The following is a 17,003-nucleotide window of genomic DNA, read 5'->3' on the forward strand; positions in this document are numbered from 1 at the left end:
CGTCATGTAATATTTTAATTAATAACGGAATACTATTATTAAGGATTACACTGTTAAAGATGCAGCGATAGAAAAATACGGTAAAATAAAACTCATACCCTCCAGGACTCAACAGCATTCGATCGTTCATCTCATAGCGCAAAGTACTCATCCCTTAGCTACTGCCCTTTAGACCAGGCGGAGATCCACATTCGACCAACTCAGAACAACGACTGCGTCAATTCCAGGCGTAACCTGATCGCACGTGCGCGATTGTAAACTCTGCGTACGAACGTCAACGCAAGTGTTTCTTTTCTCACGAAAAATGGAAATTCAAGAGAACGAAAATATCGAAGGATTATTTCTTTCTAACTGTTCAACTCTTTCTCCGCAATTTTTTCCATAGATTCAGAAGAGACTATCGAATTCTTAGACTTCGCTAAACGCAATTAAAGCTAGTACTTCCGTCCGTTGTGTTTTACATTCACCGTCGCGGAATATCGGAAATTATAGCTTACAGCTATGGAGAGACAGCTATGGTGATAGTTCAGCTATAGAGTGGGGAGAACGGAGCTTAGCGACTGTTTTCGTCACAGTTGCGAATCATCCTCGGCGCGAGAAACATGGAGAAGTCAGTGGACATCTTCAAGAGTCAGTACTTCAACCTCTGCAGACTCGTGTTGCTACTCACCGGACTGTGGCCCTACCAGAATCAAATAGCAGCCAGAACGCAAAGAATTGTTGTGTTTACAATGATCATAGCATTCCTGGACTCAGAGGTGGGATTTATGATTATTATAATATATTAGGATTTGAAGGGTGCCTCATGGACTACCTATGTCTTACACAATTCTAAAGAGAAACTCTTAGATAATTGTTTACTTTGAAATCTTTGTCTTATTCAATTGTAATTATTCTATTCTAATGAATTTCCGTATATTCTAGGCAAGTAACACTTGAAATTTACTTATCAAAATTAATGCTCACTAGTCAGACTCATTTTTTCTGTCAATGAAAATCAAAATGCGTACTGTATTTTCTTGTGAGTAGATCTGCGCAGTCATTTCAGGGAGACACGACATGCAATTACTCATCGAGACGATTCCTCCTTTATTGTCGTGCATAGGCATTATCATAAAATACTTGAACTGTTCGATGAAAATAAAAAAGGTATGTTTGTTTCACTATTAGGAACATTAATTATAATATTTAGTTACCTATGGTGCGTGGAAATAAAATCCACAGACCATGATGTTCAATGTGTCCGTATTCATAAAATCCTTGCCAACAGTGCTTTTAGATTCTCTCAGATACTACATCGTCCTTATTACTGTGCTGTGCAATTAACACCACTCATAAGAGTCTCATTACTGTTTCAGATGAAGCAACTTATGGATAGGATTAGGTACGACTGGCAGTGTGCGGTGTTGAACAAGGAGGATCATATTTTCGAATTTCATGCCAGACAAGTACGGAAAATCAACATGACATACTCAAGTAAAGGAATAGTTGCACTTAATAGTTTTCGCGTGGACAGTTCATGAAAAATTTCCCAAATATTTAAATATTTTCCATAACCCATCATCGATGCACTACAATATTTTTGCTTTATTTATCATGAAACAAAATTAACTTTTCGCCTCGAAGCATAACATCAGCAGAATACAAATTGTATACCTGTATAATAATGATGCATCTTCTGTATCGATTAATATAATCATTCATTCGATATTTTTTCCGGTTTCAGTAGTCCTGCCGTCAGTAGTGATTGTCTATTTCATTGTACAAATGGTACCCGAGGTGATAAATAAGCTGACATCGAGGAAGGTCACTCGTTCGATGCATCAACCGTTCCACGTCGAATTCTTTGTGGATGAAGACGAATACTTTGTATATATTTTTACATTCATTAACGTGTCCGTTTTAACAGTACTAGCGATCGTTCTGGCCGTGGATACTGAGCTTAATATGATCATTAACCACGCTTGCACAATGTTCGCTGTCATTGGGTGAGTGCTCTGGAATAGAAATCAGCAATCGTATCTTACAATTACACGAACATTCCATAGGTATCGTTCGGAGAACGCGTTTCGCTATTTGGAGGAAGATTGTAAGAACGAAAAAATTAATGAAGTACTCATTAGCACCGTCAAGTACCACAAGGATACCATAAAGTTAGTAATGCCTGTTTGTGGCCTAGTTATTTTGAATGTTTGACAGACCTTCCGCATTGTCTGATTATCCTTTATATTTTGTTCCTTCTCACTGTTGAAGGTTCGTCGAGGGCATAAATTCTTATTGCTCAGGGTCTTATTTACTGACGTGCGGTATAGTTATCGTTCTTTTCAGCATCTTGTTGGTTCACGTGAGTCAACGATAATGATCATTTTTACAAATGAAATGCAAGGTACTGATAAGATACAACAAAAATGAATGAAGTTAAATAAACGTGATAAACCATTAATTTTAAGGAATAATTTAGCTGTAGGACACAAGTGTCTTTTGTTCCCTTTTGTTGCTCGAACATCTAAGCGTGTTAAAGAATGATTAGATTTAATACTTGTAGATCAAGTGATAAATTTTAATATTTAGGTATGCATCGCTATAAAAGCGTACAACAGTTTGGACTTAGTCGCGATTCCTATACTGAATTTTATCGGACATATGGTAGTTGTATATTTTAACACTATTATGGCGCAGAGGATGAAAGACGTAAGCTCGGATGTATTTCATCAAACGTGAGTAACCGACCTATTCCTTCTAATTCGGTAATCTTCAAATTTTGCGAAACCGTTGCTTTAGAATATTTTGTCAGCTGGTTCGTATGTTTCTGTAGGTGCTTTATAATGACGTTTGCATGTTAGTTTAACCTAATAGTAGAGAAAGAGGTAATCAATGTTTTAGTTATTGTGGAGAATGGTACACGGCGCCGATCACTGCTCAGAAGATGTTGCTCGTAATTATGGGAAAATGTTTGGAACCGGCCACTATTATGTTTACCAATGTTTTCACGGTATCGATGGAAAAATTTGCTTCGGTAAGGAATAATCGAGACCTGATTGACTTTGCTCTTTGAACTTTTTGGATATTTATACTGGCAACATTTTGTAGGTTCTGAAAACCTCAATGTCTCACTTTATGGTACTCTATTCTCTTCAATGAGCCCGTTCGTTGATAGCATATAGTTTGCTGTTAACATTAAAATACTGCACGCTAGTAACTGTTAATAGGTGTAAGTTTAATTGTGTGTAACATCAGCTGGAACGTTATACAAAGAATCTACGTTCCATTCCTTGGTGACAGCAATATAAGTCCACGCAAAATCAGATTATTTATAGAATTAATATTCAGATTGGAATTTTCCATAGAGTGTAAATGATTGTACAATACACGTTCCGTCAGAAGTAAGAAATATTGATTAAGCATAAAACACGTAAGAATATTACTTGATTACCAACCAATCACAAATCTACTCTTTTATCAGAGATAACCTGCCTGTCATGTAATGTTTTAATTAATAACGGAATGCTATTATTAAGGATTACATTGTTAAAGATGCTGCGATAGAAAAATACGGTAAAATAAAACTCATACCCTTCAGAACTCAACAGCATTCGATCCTTCGTCTTATAGCGCAAAGTACTCATCCCTTAGCTACTGCCCTTTAGACCATTCGGAGATCCACATTCGACCAACTCAGAACAACGACTGCGTCAATTCCAGGCGTAACCTGGTCGCACGTGCGCGACTGTAAACTATGCGTACGGACGTCAACGCAAGTGTTTCTTTTCTCACGAAAAATGGAAATTCAAGAGAACGAAAATATTGAAGGATTATTTCTTTCTAACTGTTCAACTCTTTCTCCGCAATTTTTTCCATAGATTCAGAAGGGACTATCGAATTCTTAGACTTCGCTAAACGCGATTTAAAGCTAGTATTTCCGTTCGTTGCGTTTTACATTGACCGTCGGAGAATATCGGAAATTATAGCTTACAGCTATGGAGAGACAGCTATGGTGACAGTTCAGCTATAGAGTGGGGAGAACGGAGCTTAGCGACAGTTTTCGTCACAGTTGCGAATCATCATCGGCGCGAGGAACATGGGGAAGTCAGTGAACATCTTCAAGACTCAGTACTTCAACTTTTGCCGGATACTGTTGATTGCCACGGGCCAATGGCCTTATCAAAATAAAGTAGTAGCCATACCGCTCAGAAGTGTTATTTGTACCATGTTAATAATCATTATAAATGCACAGGTAAGATATCAGTTCACAATAAAGAAAAAGAATTTAATGGTTGTCTCAGAAACGAGGAATCATTTCCGTTATTCGAAGAGAATCCTTTCAAGGAATCATTCACGTCCGAGTCGTTGTTTTATTCAGTTGTAATTAGAATGAGCTTTGGAAGATTCAGTTGCATTTGTGAATGTAGTTCAACAACACTAGTTAGAACTACTGCAACAACAGTTAGAACTACAGTAAGGAATCTATGCACGTGATGTTTTACTTTTACTTGTTGACAGTCGATGTTAGTTGATAAAGTTACTATTTTCTGTGGAACAACATAAAAATGTGTACGGCATTCTATTTTCAACAGATCTGTAAAATCTACGAATCGGGGAACAGCGTGCAAACACTTGTCGAGACCGTACCGTATTTACTAAGTGCCGTAATTCCTGCTATGAGATACAGAAATAGTTTGATGAACATAAAGAGGGTATGTTCGTTTAATTATTAGAAATGTTAAATATTATATTTATTTACATATATTGTGCCGGAGGAAAATTCATAGACAAATTCATAGAAATTCATTGAAGTTCGAACTGCCTGATTTCGTAAACTGTTGCTAACAGAGGTCTTAAATTTTCTCAGACAGTGTAACGTGTTAATTAATTTCATATAGTATGATCAACATTGAGAAAAGTACAATTATACTTTCAGAGGAAAAACCTGTTCGACAGGATTAAATACGATTGGGAGTGTGCGGTGCTGAACAACGAAGATCATATTTTTGAATCTTACGCTAAAGGAGCATGGAAACTGTCCATGGTGTACGCTAGTAAGAGAAGATTCCTGCTTAATAGCTTTCGCTGAGAGAACTGATTAATAATTTCATAAATATTTTAATTTCTTACCCAAACCCTCATATATACGCTACCCTTATTCATCTTAGATTCTAGAGTCAAATATAAGCAAATAATGTTCTCATGAGCAAGTCACAGAATCTTTTGTCTCAAACAAGGAAAGAACTCTCTCTTCATTCTAGATTTATTGGTTTCAGCGATTTTGAATTCAATGATGGTATTGTATGTTATCGTTGAAATCGTGCTGTTGGTACTGAATAGGCTGTCTTCGTGGAGCTTCACTAGTCTATCGCATTTGCCGATTCAAGTCGAGTTCTTTATAGACGAGGACAAATACTTTTATTATATTTTGGCCTTTACTAATTTGACAGTGTCTACGGGATGCATGGCCCATCTCGCTTTAGATATGGAAATGAATATCATCATTAACCACGCGTGCACAATGTTCGCTATCGTTGGGTGAGTATTCGCGAATAGGAATTCCTTGTGGTGCGTTCTAATGACCAAATAAATCCTCCGCAGACAGCGTTTGGAGAAGGTATTCCGTATTAATTTGGATGAACATAAAAAGAGAGCTCACGTCAATCAAATGCTTATTCGTACCATCAAGTATCACAGAGACGCCCTGCAGTTAGTACCTTCCGTCCACAGATCTGTAATTTGAACTTTGATTTGTCGCGAATAAATTTACGTGTTGCTGCGTTCTTCATTTTTTTAGGTTTGTGGACTGCATAAGTTCTTACTGCTCAGGGTTCTATGTACTTTCTTTCTATATACTATTGGTCAACTTCAGCATATTGTCGTTTCACGTGAGTACATATCAGTGATGATAAGCAATCTAAAATTCTAGTTATACCATTTACATAATATTACTTAAAAAATGTTTCTTCTGTATGAATTATATGATATTTGTAAGGCACAATGAAATGGAATACATTTAATTACGATTGAAATGAAAAGAGTTGCAGCTGCAAATGACTTGTCAGAATTTTCCATTTTACTTCTAGAACAGTGTGAGAAACAAAATTTTAGGTTTGCCCTTAAGAGATTGGAATGTAAGACTTACTGAAAAAATCTATGGAAGAAAGAGAATTTTTATTGAAACAGTATAATTATTTCATCACGGGTCAAAATAAAACAATCAACCTAGATCAAACAACACATTCAAGCACACTTTCCAGAACATTCCTTCATTAGCATGCAATAACTTCACGCATATTTGCAATATTCTAAATTCATATAAAACAAACATCACTAACATGAAAATCAATATAGAGAAAATCAATTTGGCCCAGAATATTCCTGTGCTTTGAACATTTATTCAAAACGCGCTCACGCACAGTCGCGTCATTCATCTATCTCACACACATTCGTCACTCATTAATATATCTACTCTCACACTCAAATACATCCATTCCGGCAAATCTAAATAATAAATATATTTTGATAACATCATATTTTAACATTGATAATATTAATGTTTAGGCATGGACAGTTATAAGGGCATTCGAGCGCTTGGAGATTTTCGTTTTTCCCGTACTTTCTTTTTCCGGAGAATGTGTAATGGCAGCTTACAACACCGTTTTAATGCAGTGGATTATAGACGCCAGTTCCGCCGTTTTTCATCGAGCGTAAGTAATCGAACTATTTATCCCCACTCATTAATCTTCAAATTTAATACCTCCAATATGGCGGAATTATTTGTGAGCATCTTCGGAAATATGTATGTCTAAATGTTTTAAGGGGATATGTAGAATTTACACTTGGTGTGAGTGCTTTAGTCTGGAATAAACTGGATGTGATTATTTAAAGAACGAGTGCGGGTAGATGTTTGGAAAAATCTTGAGTGCGAATGAAGAGTATTGGGGACTGAGTGGACCGCTGAGTGCATGGGTCAGAGAGTATCGCCAAGGTTCTGCGTGGGATTGGGTGGTCAAGAAATTGTCACAGTGAGGAACTGTGTGAATAAGAGTCTGAGGGAATAAGAGAAAGAGATAGAACATGAGAAGAAGTGAGTGCGGTAGAGTAAGGGTGTAAGAGAGTAAGTGAGTAAGAGAATGAGATAGAAGAAGATGGAGAGTATGTGACTAAAGTCTATAGGGGTGGTTGATGAAAGTGAAATGGCGCATTCCACGAGAGTCATGGAGTCAGCTAATACCGTGACGTTATTTGAATAGTCCTTTTTGTGACTTGTTTTTTGCTGGTAAACTTGTTATTTATTAACCGGAGAGTTTAGTGAGTTGCTATCTTTTTACCACTGTATCACATGGGGTTTCCTAAAAACAATCCCTGCACATACTTGGATGTCAGTGACATCTGTTGGCCGCAATAATAGTAAATGTTGCAGTTATTGCGGCGAATGGTACACTGCGCCAATCTCACAGCAGAAGACATTGCTGCTAATCATGCGGAAATGTATGAAACCAGCTGCTATCACGTTTGCCAACGTTTTTACCTTATCAATGCAAAAGTATGCTATGGTGAGAGACACCGCTTAATCGACTTGGCAGCTGAGGCTTTTCGGAACTACTTAATTGTGATTTCTTGCAGGCTGCGGAAACAGTGTTCAGCTACTTTATGGTGCTTTGCTCCCTTCAATGACCACATTCATTTATGTCCTGTAGTTATCTTTTAGTAATAAACTTTTTGAATAGGAAGTGATTACATGTTTTCACAAGATTGATTGTACGAAACATTTGCAGGTTGCGTCAGGTATTGTCTATATTGAATTCCTTTATGACCGTAGGATAAGTTCATGTTGGTGGTTGTGGTAAATTATAGGATTAATATTAAGATTGAAATTTCTTACAAGAATTAAAAAAAGACTTGTCCTTAACAACAATAGATGTGTAACATAAACTGGTATTTCTTAAAAAGGATCTATGTTTTATTTTTCGATGACGGCAGTATAAGTTCGCGCAAAGACGGATTAGATATAGAACTAGTATCAAGATTATTACTTCTAATAAAGAATAACTGGTTGTAGAATACATGTTTCTTCGGAAGTAAGAAATGTAATTTATTAACCATAAAACACGTAAGAATATTACTTGATTACCAACCAATCACAAATCTACTCTTTTATCAGAGATAACCTGCCTGTCATGTAATGTTTTAATTAATAACGGAATACTATTATTAAGGATTACATTGTTAAAGATGCTGCGATAGAAAAATACGGTAAAATAAAACTCATACCCTTCAGAACTCAACAGCATTCGATCCTTCGTCTTATAGCGCAAAGTACTCATCCCTTAGCTACTGCCCTTTAGACCAGGCAGAGATCCACATTCGACCAACTCAGAACAAAGACTGCGTCAATTCCAGGCGTAACCTGATCGCACGTGCGCGATTGTAAACTCTGCGTACGAACGTCAACGCAAGTGTTTCTTTTCTCACGAAAAATGGAAATTCAAGAGAACGAAAATATCGAAGGATTATTTCTTTCTAACTGTTCAACTCTTTCTCCGCAATTTTTTCCATAGATTCAGAAGAGACTATCGAATTCTTAGACTTCGCTAAACGCGATTAAAGCTAGTATTTCCGTCCGTTGTGTCTTACATTCACCGTCGCGGAATATCGGAAATTATAGCTTACAGCTATGGAGAGACAGCTATGGTGGCAGTTCAGCTATAGAGTGGGGAGAACGGAGCTTAGCGACAGTTTTCGTCACAGTTGCGAATCATCCTCGGCGCGAGGAACATGGGGAAGTCAGTGGACATCTTCAAGTCTCAGTACTTCAACCTCTGCCGGGTGGAACTCTTACTCACAGGCCTGTGGCCCTATCAAACCAAAATGGCAGTCATACCGCTGCGAATTTTCTTGAGTATTTTTGTAGTAGCCTTCTTCAACGCAGAGGTAAGATTTACGTTCGTAATAATGAAGAAAATTTCACAGGCTACTTCAAAAACTGACAGTGGCTTGTTACATTTCAAAAGGAGACTCTTAGAAAATGATTTACGTTTACATCTTTGGTTTCACCAATCGTAGTTTGTTAAAATTTCTAGAGGTCAACGTTAAGTAGCAATCATTCCATTGTAAAGTGTTTCGGTAGATGCTATGCATATAAGGTTTCAAATTTACTTGCTCGAAGTTAATGTTCACTAATGACATTGCTGTTTTTAGTCAATCCATATCAGAATGCACACTGTATCTTCTGTGAATAGATTTGTAAAATCATCACATCGAGACATGACATGCGAATTCTCATCGAGACCACACCTCCTTTCTTGTCGTGCATAGGTATTATGATAAAATACACGAACGGTTGGATCAACATAAAAAAGGTATGTTCGCTTCACTATTCGAAATATTAATGAGTGTATTCACTTAATTGTAGTGTGTCGGGGGAAAATCTATACTCTTTAGAATTCGGATTAGATACATACTGTCTCATTTTGCGAAATCTTTGCTACAAAACATTTCAGATTTCCTCAGACACCCTAATGTGTTTATAAATATTAATCATAAATATTATAAATATTAATAAGTATATTCACTTAATTGTAGAGTGTCGGGGGAAAATCTATACTCTTTAGAATTCGGATTAGATATATGCTGTCTCATTTTGCGAAATCTTTGCTACAAAACATTTCGGATTTCCTCGGACACCTTAACGTATCTATAAATCTCTTGTAGAGTCATCATGAAGTAGAGTATCATTATCCTTTCAGATGAAGGAACTGATAGGCAGAATTAAATACGATTGGGAGTGTGCGGTGTTGAACAAGGAGGATCATATCTTTGAGTTTTATGCTAAAGAAGTGTGGAAAGTCAACATGGAGTATGCAAGTAAGGGAACTATGTACAAGGTGTTTTTGAAATGTTTCGTTTAAATTTTAATTTCTTTTTAACAAAATAAACTATCAAGATTCTTCCGCTTCGAGTTATGAAATTCACGGATTCTGTTCTTTTATTGGCTTCAGTATTATTGCATTCAATGACGCTCTTCTATCTGGCGCTTATAATCACACCAGGGGTGCTAAATAAATTGACATCGTGGAACATCACTCGTTTCATGCATCAGCCGATTCACGTTGAATTTTTTGTAGACGAAGACGAATATTTTCTATATATTTTAATGTTCATTAATATCTCTATTACCATCGCACTTACAATCCTTCTCGCTGTGGATTTGGAACTAAACATAATCATCGGGCACGCTTGTACAATGTTCGCTGTCGTTGGGTGAGTACTTGGGAAATAGATACTCATTGCCGTATACTATAACCACACGAAGGAACTTTCGGTAGATACCGTTTGGAGAACGTGTTCCGTTTCAACTCGGGGCAACCTGAGAAAATTGAAAAAATCGAGAGAATACTTGTCAGTACCATCCAATATCACAAGGAAACTATAAAGTCAGTACATTACGTCCACAGGCGGATAACTTTGAAACTAGGATACGTCTTCTGCTAATAATGTTCTATAACATTCTTTATATTGTACTATTGCCCTGTTTGTTGTTTAAGGTTTGTCGAGGGTATAAACTCTTATTGCTCAAATTCTTATATACTCCTGTGCGGTGTTGCCATTCTTCTTTTCAGCACCTTGTTGCTTCACGTGAGTGTACGATAGCGATATTTATTGAATGGAGGTTGAGATTTGCACAAACGAATTACAAGTTACCGATAAGATAAAAATTATCCCGAATTTTTTAATAAATCCCTTTAAGAAATAAATTTATGACGCGATACACATTTCTTTGTTAATTCCTTCAGTTTACTATTTGGACGTTTACGTTTGTCTCTGAAGGAAGATTAGATTTAAGGCTTCCATTAGTAATAGTAATGTTTAGGTATTCATCGTTATAAGATCGTCCGAGGGCTTCGACGTAGTGGCAATTCCAGTGCTGAATTTTGTCGGACATGTTACAGTCCTATATTTCAACACTATTATGGCGCAGAGGATGATGGACGTCAGTTCGGATGTTTTCCATCAGTCGTGAGTCATCGAGCTATTTCTTTTAATTCAGTAATCTACAAATGTTCTGTAATTGTTGGTTTAGAATATTTTGTCAGCCTGTTCGTATTTTGATCTTGTAATTGTATGTCAGTTTATCCTAATAGCGTAGTAGAAGGCAATAAATGTTTCAGTTATTGCGGCGAATGGTACTCTGCGCCGATCACAGCTCAAAAAATGTTGCTAATAATAATGGGAAAATGTCTGAAACCAGCTACTATCGTATTTGCGAATTTCGTGACGTTATCGAGGGAGAAATTCGCTATGGTGAGAAATAATCGAGACTTGATTAATTTCGCTATAGAATCTTTTTTGATGTTTTTCATCAAACTTTTCTGCAGATTTTAGAAACTTCGATGTCCTACTTCATGGTGCTGTATTCCCTCCAATGACCACGTTCATTGACAACAACTGATTTCCTGGTACCTCTTAGCAATAATTTACGTTCAACTCTTTCGTTATGGATAAGTTTACACGGCAGCTTTAAATTAGTACCGGAATAACCTCCACGTTGAAGTTTTCAATGAAGCGCGAATGGTTGTACATACACTTCCATTTCGAGAGAAAGAAACATAAACATAAACATCGATGAAACATAAGAAATGCAAAAATATCAAGTGATAGTCAGAGAAGTACAAAATTTGTATCTTGTAGAAAGCAACCTACATGTAACGTCTTAATTAGAAATAGAGGAATTTGATAGTGAAATATACTGTTAAAGAGATTAATAAATTTGTACCAAAATATATCAAAGTAAAACTCGTACCCTTTGGAACTCAACGGTGATTCGTCTTCTGTCTTAAAACGTATAACACTTTATTACTATCCACAGTATTGAGTTCTTGCCTGTTGAATCGGACGAAGATCCGCACTCTAGGACTGCCGAACAACGACTGCGATGCTTCCTGGCGTAACACGGTCCCACTTGCGCGATTGTAGAGTCCACGTATCAACGTAAACACAGGTGTTTCCTTTCGCACGTAAAATAGAAACTCAAGGGAAGCAAGATATTCAAGCATTCATTCTTTCTACCAGCACAACCTGTCGTTCGTTAATTTTTTTCACTGTATCAAGTACGGTTTTAGACGATTATCTGCGTCCACCGCGTGCGACAGTGATTACCGCGAATTATCGAAAATTATAGGTTGCAGTTTTAGAGAGAGAATGCTGGTGTAGCTATAGAGTGGGGGGACGGAGCTTAGCAGTGGCAGTTGCGTTTCATCGTCAGTGCGAGAATCATGGAGAAGTCGGTGGACATCTTCACGACTCAGTACTACAACAACTGCAGGATACTGCTATTGATGATCGGGCAGTGGCCCTATCAAAATAAAGTGGTAGCCATAACACTGAGAATTATCGTGTGTTCCCTTATAGTAATCTTCGTGGATGGGCAGGTGAGACGTAAATTTGTAATAATGAAGATTAATTTAAGGAACACCACTGGGAATGGCAGTCACTTGTTATTGCCAATTCCAAAGGTATATCCTTAGTCAACGATTTCGTTGAAATTGTGGTGAACGTTTTCAACCTGATTCAACAAATACATATGTTATTCAGTTCATTCGAATTCAAAGTAAACATTATTACTCTGTAATCAACTATTATACTTAAAAGGAAATACTGGCATAACATACACTTAGAATTTTTCTCTTTTTCGAATAAATTATTGATGACAAAGTAGCCGTATCGATCAGAGTTGAGAAAGAAATCATAGGCCAAGGGGTTAAATAGTTGGAGTTATGACGAGCATTCTATGCTTGCGGTGTTCGACTTTTACCTGATTGACGCCGATGTTAACTGATTAGATTTATGTTTCTTCTAACTCCTGTCAAAACGTTTATTATATTTTATTCCGAACAGATATGCAGAATCATCAAGTCGTGGGACGACACGCAAATACTTATTGAAGCTTCATCACTTGCATTGACTTCCGTGTCACTTATGATAAGATTCGTAACCGGCTTTATGAACATGAAAACGGTATATTGACTTTACTATTAGGAATATCATTTAGTATTGTAATTATGGTGTGTCAAGGGATAATCTACAGTCTATGGAGTTTAATTTAGCACTGAATTCGAAAAATTCTTGCCGATAGAAATCTCGGATTTTCTTAAACATGATATTGACACATATTAACACGTTGCACGCCGGCTAAATTTCAGCTAGCAAAAATGCGAGCGTCGGTAATTATACTGATACATTTTTAAAGATCAATGAAGCCGAAATTTCTAACTTACGAGAAAGAGTAAGGAATTCGATTTTGTAATTTTACTTTGGATTTGTGTTCTACATATTTAAAATGTTACAACAACGTGGGATTAGCGATTAAACAATAGACTAAAAATCATTATCGCGTGGCCGGCGCACAATGTGTTAATCACTTGTAGAGTTTTGACTGTGAACAAGTATGTTGTTATCATTTCAGATGAAGAAAATGATGGACAGGATTAAATACGATCTGCAGTGTGCGGTATTGAACAACGAAGTTCATATTTTTGAATCTTTCGCTAAAGAAACTTATAATCTCTTCATGAAGTATTCATGTAAGGGAAAAGTTACGGTTAAAAACTTTTTTAATTGATAATGAGCAGTTTTATAAATATCCTGGCGTCTTGTACAATCCTTTATCAAATTGGCCTTCTATTTTATACTATTTCGACACTGGTATACGAATAATGTAATCATGCAATATCGAAGATTCCTCTGCCCCGAATAATACAATAAATCTCTGTTCATTCGGTCGGCAGTATTTTATTTTTATTTCAGTATTGGTGACTTCATCGATGTTTGTGTATGTCACACTGCAAATCGCCTCACAGGTACTGAACAGGCTATCATCGTCCAACGTCACACGTTTGGTGCCGGTAAGAGTCGAACTTTTTGTCGACGAAGACAAATATTTTCTGCATATTATGATATTTACTAATGCGTTCATTGTCATGGTACTTGTAATCTCACTCGCTATGGATTCGGTGTTTACCATGACAAGTAATCACGCTTGCGCGATGTTGGCTGTTACTGGGTGAGCGTTCCGGAATAGAAATCAACTGTTGTACATTATAATGATACAAATCGATTTTCCACAGACACCGTTTGGAACACGCTTTTCGTATCAACTTGGGGGAACGCGACAAGAATGAAAAAGCCAAAGAAATACTTGCTCGTATCGTCGATTACCACATGGAGACCCTAAAGTCAGTATACTTTATTAACCGTCCGCTAATATCGAAAGTAGGATAGATCTTTCGCATATAATACTGTACCTAACACCTTTCCTTGCTGTTCAAGGTTTGTCAGCTATTTAAACTATTTCTTCTCAGGGTGTTTTATACTGCTGTTGGTTACCATTGTTATTACTTTCAGCATCATGTTGCTTCACGTGAGTCCACGTTAAGTGTCAGCAATTTACCGACAATCAAGTCAAGTCATTGACTTAATATAATTATATTTAAGATATATTATTTCATTTAAATGATTAAATTTGTCGCGAGATGCATATGGCTTAGCTTAATCTTTTACTTCTTTGTTCACTAGATATTTAAGTTTGCCGAAAGATAACATTTACGATTATCTAAGAGAATCATTGCTTATTTATAAGTCACTTATCTTTCCTTTTCTATCGGCACCCATTTCCAATACTATTGTTTAGGTATGCATGACGATAAAAGCATCCGAGAACCTGGAAGTGATTCTCGTTCCTGCAATAAACATTTCCGGAGGAGTTGTGATGGTTCTTTACAACTGTACTATGGCACAGAGGATGATAGATACCAGCCTTGACGTTTTTCATCAGTCGTGAGTAACGCACTTATCTTTTCTAATTCATTAACCTTCAAATTTTATGAATTTAATATACTCAACAAACCAAAAGACTATTTGCGATGAATTCATAAATATTATAAATAAATGTACTAAGCGATGACAAACATTTATCTACCAAACTAGGTGATAAGTAGTTTAATGACATTAAATTTATCCAGCATCAATATTCAAGACATTCATTTCAAATTCGGAGTTCTTAACCAAATTTATATCATTTCGTTCTTCGACTTTTCCGTTAATTTTTAATATTGCTCGCGTATGTTTGATCACGTTTTCGTATCAGTGTAAACTGTTGATGCTCCAGTTATTGCGGTGAATGGTACACTGGGTCGACCTCAGCGCAGAGGTCATTGTTGCTAATCATGCGAAAATGTATGGACCCAGTCATGCTCACATGGCACGATCCTTTCAACATGACGTTGGAGAAGTTTACTTCGGTGAGAAGTTATATCACCCTTGAATCTTTCCAAATATCTTTAACTGCGGTTTTTGCAGGTTATGAATACCTCGATGTCTTACTTTATGGTGCTGTATTCCTTTCTATGACCACGTTCATCGATGTAATGTAGTTTCCTCTTAGCCACTACATGCTCGTACTCTTCGAATTGGAACTGCACTTATATTCCTCGTGGATACGATAATAACCTGTATCCATAACATTTTTCCTACGAAGATTAGTACCAGTTTCGCTTTTCAGTGCAACGATGTTCTTTATAATTATAGAAATACAGTACTATGCTTGATGTTTCTATGGTGACACAATCATTCGTTAGTATAAACAATTCTACCAGATTACACATCGATGATTTTGGTGCGATGTAAGATGTTATCGAGGAGACAAAAAAGTCACACCCACGTTTTACGTTCGCGGAAAGGTTAAAATCTGATATTTATTCGTATCTTTATACAGCGCGCTTGGACGATGTCTTTTTGGAGGCACGCGTCGGCCGTACGACGCTCCAGTTAATAATGGAATCTCTAGATGCCGTTTTTCTACTGTTCCAATTGAAAGTCGGATGTCGCTCGTCTACTGTTGTACGCCGCGCGCCGAAAATGCAAATGGACGGACAAATCAATTAAAAACGTGCTGACGAAGTCGCTACAATGATTCGTATTAAATTTCCGTTTCGTAAACATGGACGCGACCCGAGTGTCTTCATGCGAAGCCTTACGATTGCCCGAAAAATGACTCTGACCCTCCAATTGGAAATGGCATTAACGAATTAAGAAATTCGTCATCGACGTGCTCTCACTCCTCCATACACTTTCGCGCAGGTTTCAGTCCAGACTTCTTTACTGACCACTTGTTGCAGCGTGTCGCGTTATAGTCGCCGCCTCTAATAAGTTCTGTTCGCCGATACCTCGGTCGTGTTTTATTTTCTGCTTGGCTGTTTACCGATGCCGCGCCGGGATTTGCATGCGCCCCCCTTGCTTTACGTATCCTACTCGCTTCCATGGTTATGCAAGTTATTCACACTTCGAGCATCACTAACGGGCTTTCGTAGCGCACCGCGTTTATTAGGACACCTGTTGTATTCGAAGAAATGAAATTTCTCGGAGAACGGGAATTTTATTTGGAATCGGGTATTGGAATAATCCTTATCCTCCTCTCTCTACAAACTGATACATTATTTGTATAGTGGAGTACTGTTATTATAAATGTTGAAAAGGTGGATCTTCAGCAATCGAGAATTAGGAATAAATATATATAGTAATCCCGGATTAGACCTCAAGTTTATAGTGGGGCTAATATTATTATAGATATTGAAAAGGTGGATCTTCAGTAAAAAGAGAATTAGGAAACAATATGGACAACACGTAAAAATACAACTTAATACCACGAAGGCCAACACACGACTTTATCACGCACAAAAATGTTCTCCGCTGTCTCTCGCCAAAATGTCCTTCTCGCACGCATTCCCACTCGCTTTTAATACACACCCCCATTCGCTCTGTCTTTCTCACCCTTGCACCCTTCATGAAAAATCCCAGGTCATGAAAAATCGTACATAGAATCAATTTATGTGTTATTTAGACTGTTACGTAATGTTTGTTCAACGTTGAACATACTATAATTTCCATTTAGATCCACTTTCCCTCGACCGTTTTACAGCCTGTCCTTTGCTCACACTCATTCTTACGTTCACTCTTCTTAA

The 17,003-nt window shown here is 37.1% G+C and overlaps 5 protein-coding genes across 15 annotated transcripts in view; 4 read left to right on the plus strand and 1 right to left on the minus strand.

The window, feature by feature from the left end:
- The window catches only part of NLG-4 (neuroligin 4), a 446,966-nt gene that overhangs the window by 140,502 nt on the left and 289,461 nt on the right, over window positions 1-17,003 (minus strand). The gene's annotated exons all lie outside the window — the stretch shown is intronic.
- On the plus strand, window positions 392-3,550 carry LOC143174327 (uncharacterized). 5 transcript variants are annotated; one of them, XM_076365597.1, is made up of 9 exons: window positions 392-758; window positions 1,030-1,149; window positions 1,359-1,476; window positions 1,727-1,988; window positions 2,049-2,153; window positions 2,254-2,344; window positions 2,572-2,717; window positions 2,884-3,016; window positions 3,091-3,550. In XM_076365597.1, exons 1-9 carry the CDS (start codon window positions 603-605, stop codon window positions 3,139-3,141), a joined length of 1,182 nt encoding a protein of 393 aa, XP_076221712.1. In that variant the 5' UTR covers window positions 392-602; the 3' UTR covers window positions 3,142-3,550. The 5 variants fall into 5 exon arrangements, 3 of the variants coding, with proteins under 3 accessions (XP_076221712.1, XP_076221713.1, XP_076221714.1); XM_076365598.1 differs by having other exon boundaries at window positions 1,730-1,988; XR_012998162.1 differs by lacking the exon at window positions 3,091-3,550 and having other exon boundaries at window positions 2,286-2,386; window positions 2,884-3,014.
- LOC143174330 (uncharacterized) lies at window positions 3,962-8,127 on the plus strand. Of its 2 annotated transcripts, none has more exons than XM_076365604.1 (9): window positions 3,962-4,234; window positions 4,575-4,694; window positions 4,919-5,036; window positions 5,259-5,520; window positions 5,584-5,691; window positions 5,780-5,870; window positions 6,547-6,692; window positions 7,409-7,531; window positions 7,612-8,127. In XM_076365604.1, the coding sequence occupies exons 1-9, from the start codon at window positions 4,079-4,081 to the stop codon at window positions 7,694-7,696; spliced, it is 1,209 nt and encodes a 402-aa protein (XP_076221719.1). In that variant the 5' UTR covers window positions 3,962-4,078; the 3' UTR covers window positions 7,697-8,127. The 2 variants fall into 2 exon arrangements, with proteins under 2 accessions (XP_076221719.1, XP_076221720.1); XM_076365605.1 differs by having other exon boundaries at window positions 3,963-4,234; window positions 7,409-7,541.
- LOC143174332 (uncharacterized) lies at window positions 8,644-11,758 on the plus strand. Its single transcript, XM_076365623.1, has 9 exons — window positions 8,644-8,919; window positions 9,228-9,347; window positions 9,735-9,852; window positions 9,987-10,248; window positions 10,314-10,421; window positions 10,533-10,623; window positions 10,859-11,004; window positions 11,157-11,289; window positions 11,364-11,758. Exons 1-9 carry the CDS (start codon window positions 8,764-8,766, stop codon window positions 11,412-11,414), a joined length of 1,185 nt encoding a protein of 394 aa, XP_076221738.1. The 5' UTR covers window positions 8,644-8,763; the 3' UTR covers window positions 11,415-11,758.
- On the plus strand, window positions 11,860-15,590 carry LOC143174328 (uncharacterized). 4 transcript variants are annotated; one of them, XM_076365601.1, is made up of 10 exons: window positions 11,860-11,986; window positions 12,167-12,416; window positions 12,883-13,002; window positions 13,451-13,568; window positions 13,792-14,047; window positions 14,112-14,219; window positions 14,314-14,404; window positions 14,675-14,820; window positions 15,152-15,284; window positions 15,343-15,590. In XM_076365601.1, exons 2-10 carry the CDS (start codon window positions 12,261-12,263, stop codon window positions 15,391-15,393), a joined length of 1,179 nt encoding a protein of 392 aa, XP_076221716.1. In that variant the 5' UTR covers window positions 11,860-11,986; window positions 12,167-12,260; the 3' UTR covers window positions 15,394-15,590. The 4 variants fall into 4 exon arrangements, with proteins under 4 accessions (XP_076221716.1, XP_076221715.1, XP_076221718.1 ...); XM_076365600.1 differs by lacking the exon at window positions 11,860-11,986 and having other exon boundaries at window positions 12,083-12,416; XM_076365603.1 differs by lacking the exon at window positions 11,860-11,986 and having other exon boundaries at window positions 12,083-12,416; window positions 13,792-13,889; window positions 14,161-14,219.

The sequence above is a fragment of the Nomia melanderi genome, chromosome 3 (genome assembly GCF_051020985.1).
Source record: "Nomia melanderi isolate GNS246 chromosome 3, iyNomMela1, whole genome shotgun sequence".
In the NCBI taxonomy this organism is placed as follows: domain Eukaryota; kingdom Metazoa; phylum Arthropoda; class Insecta; order Hymenoptera; family Halictidae; genus Nomia; species Nomia melanderi.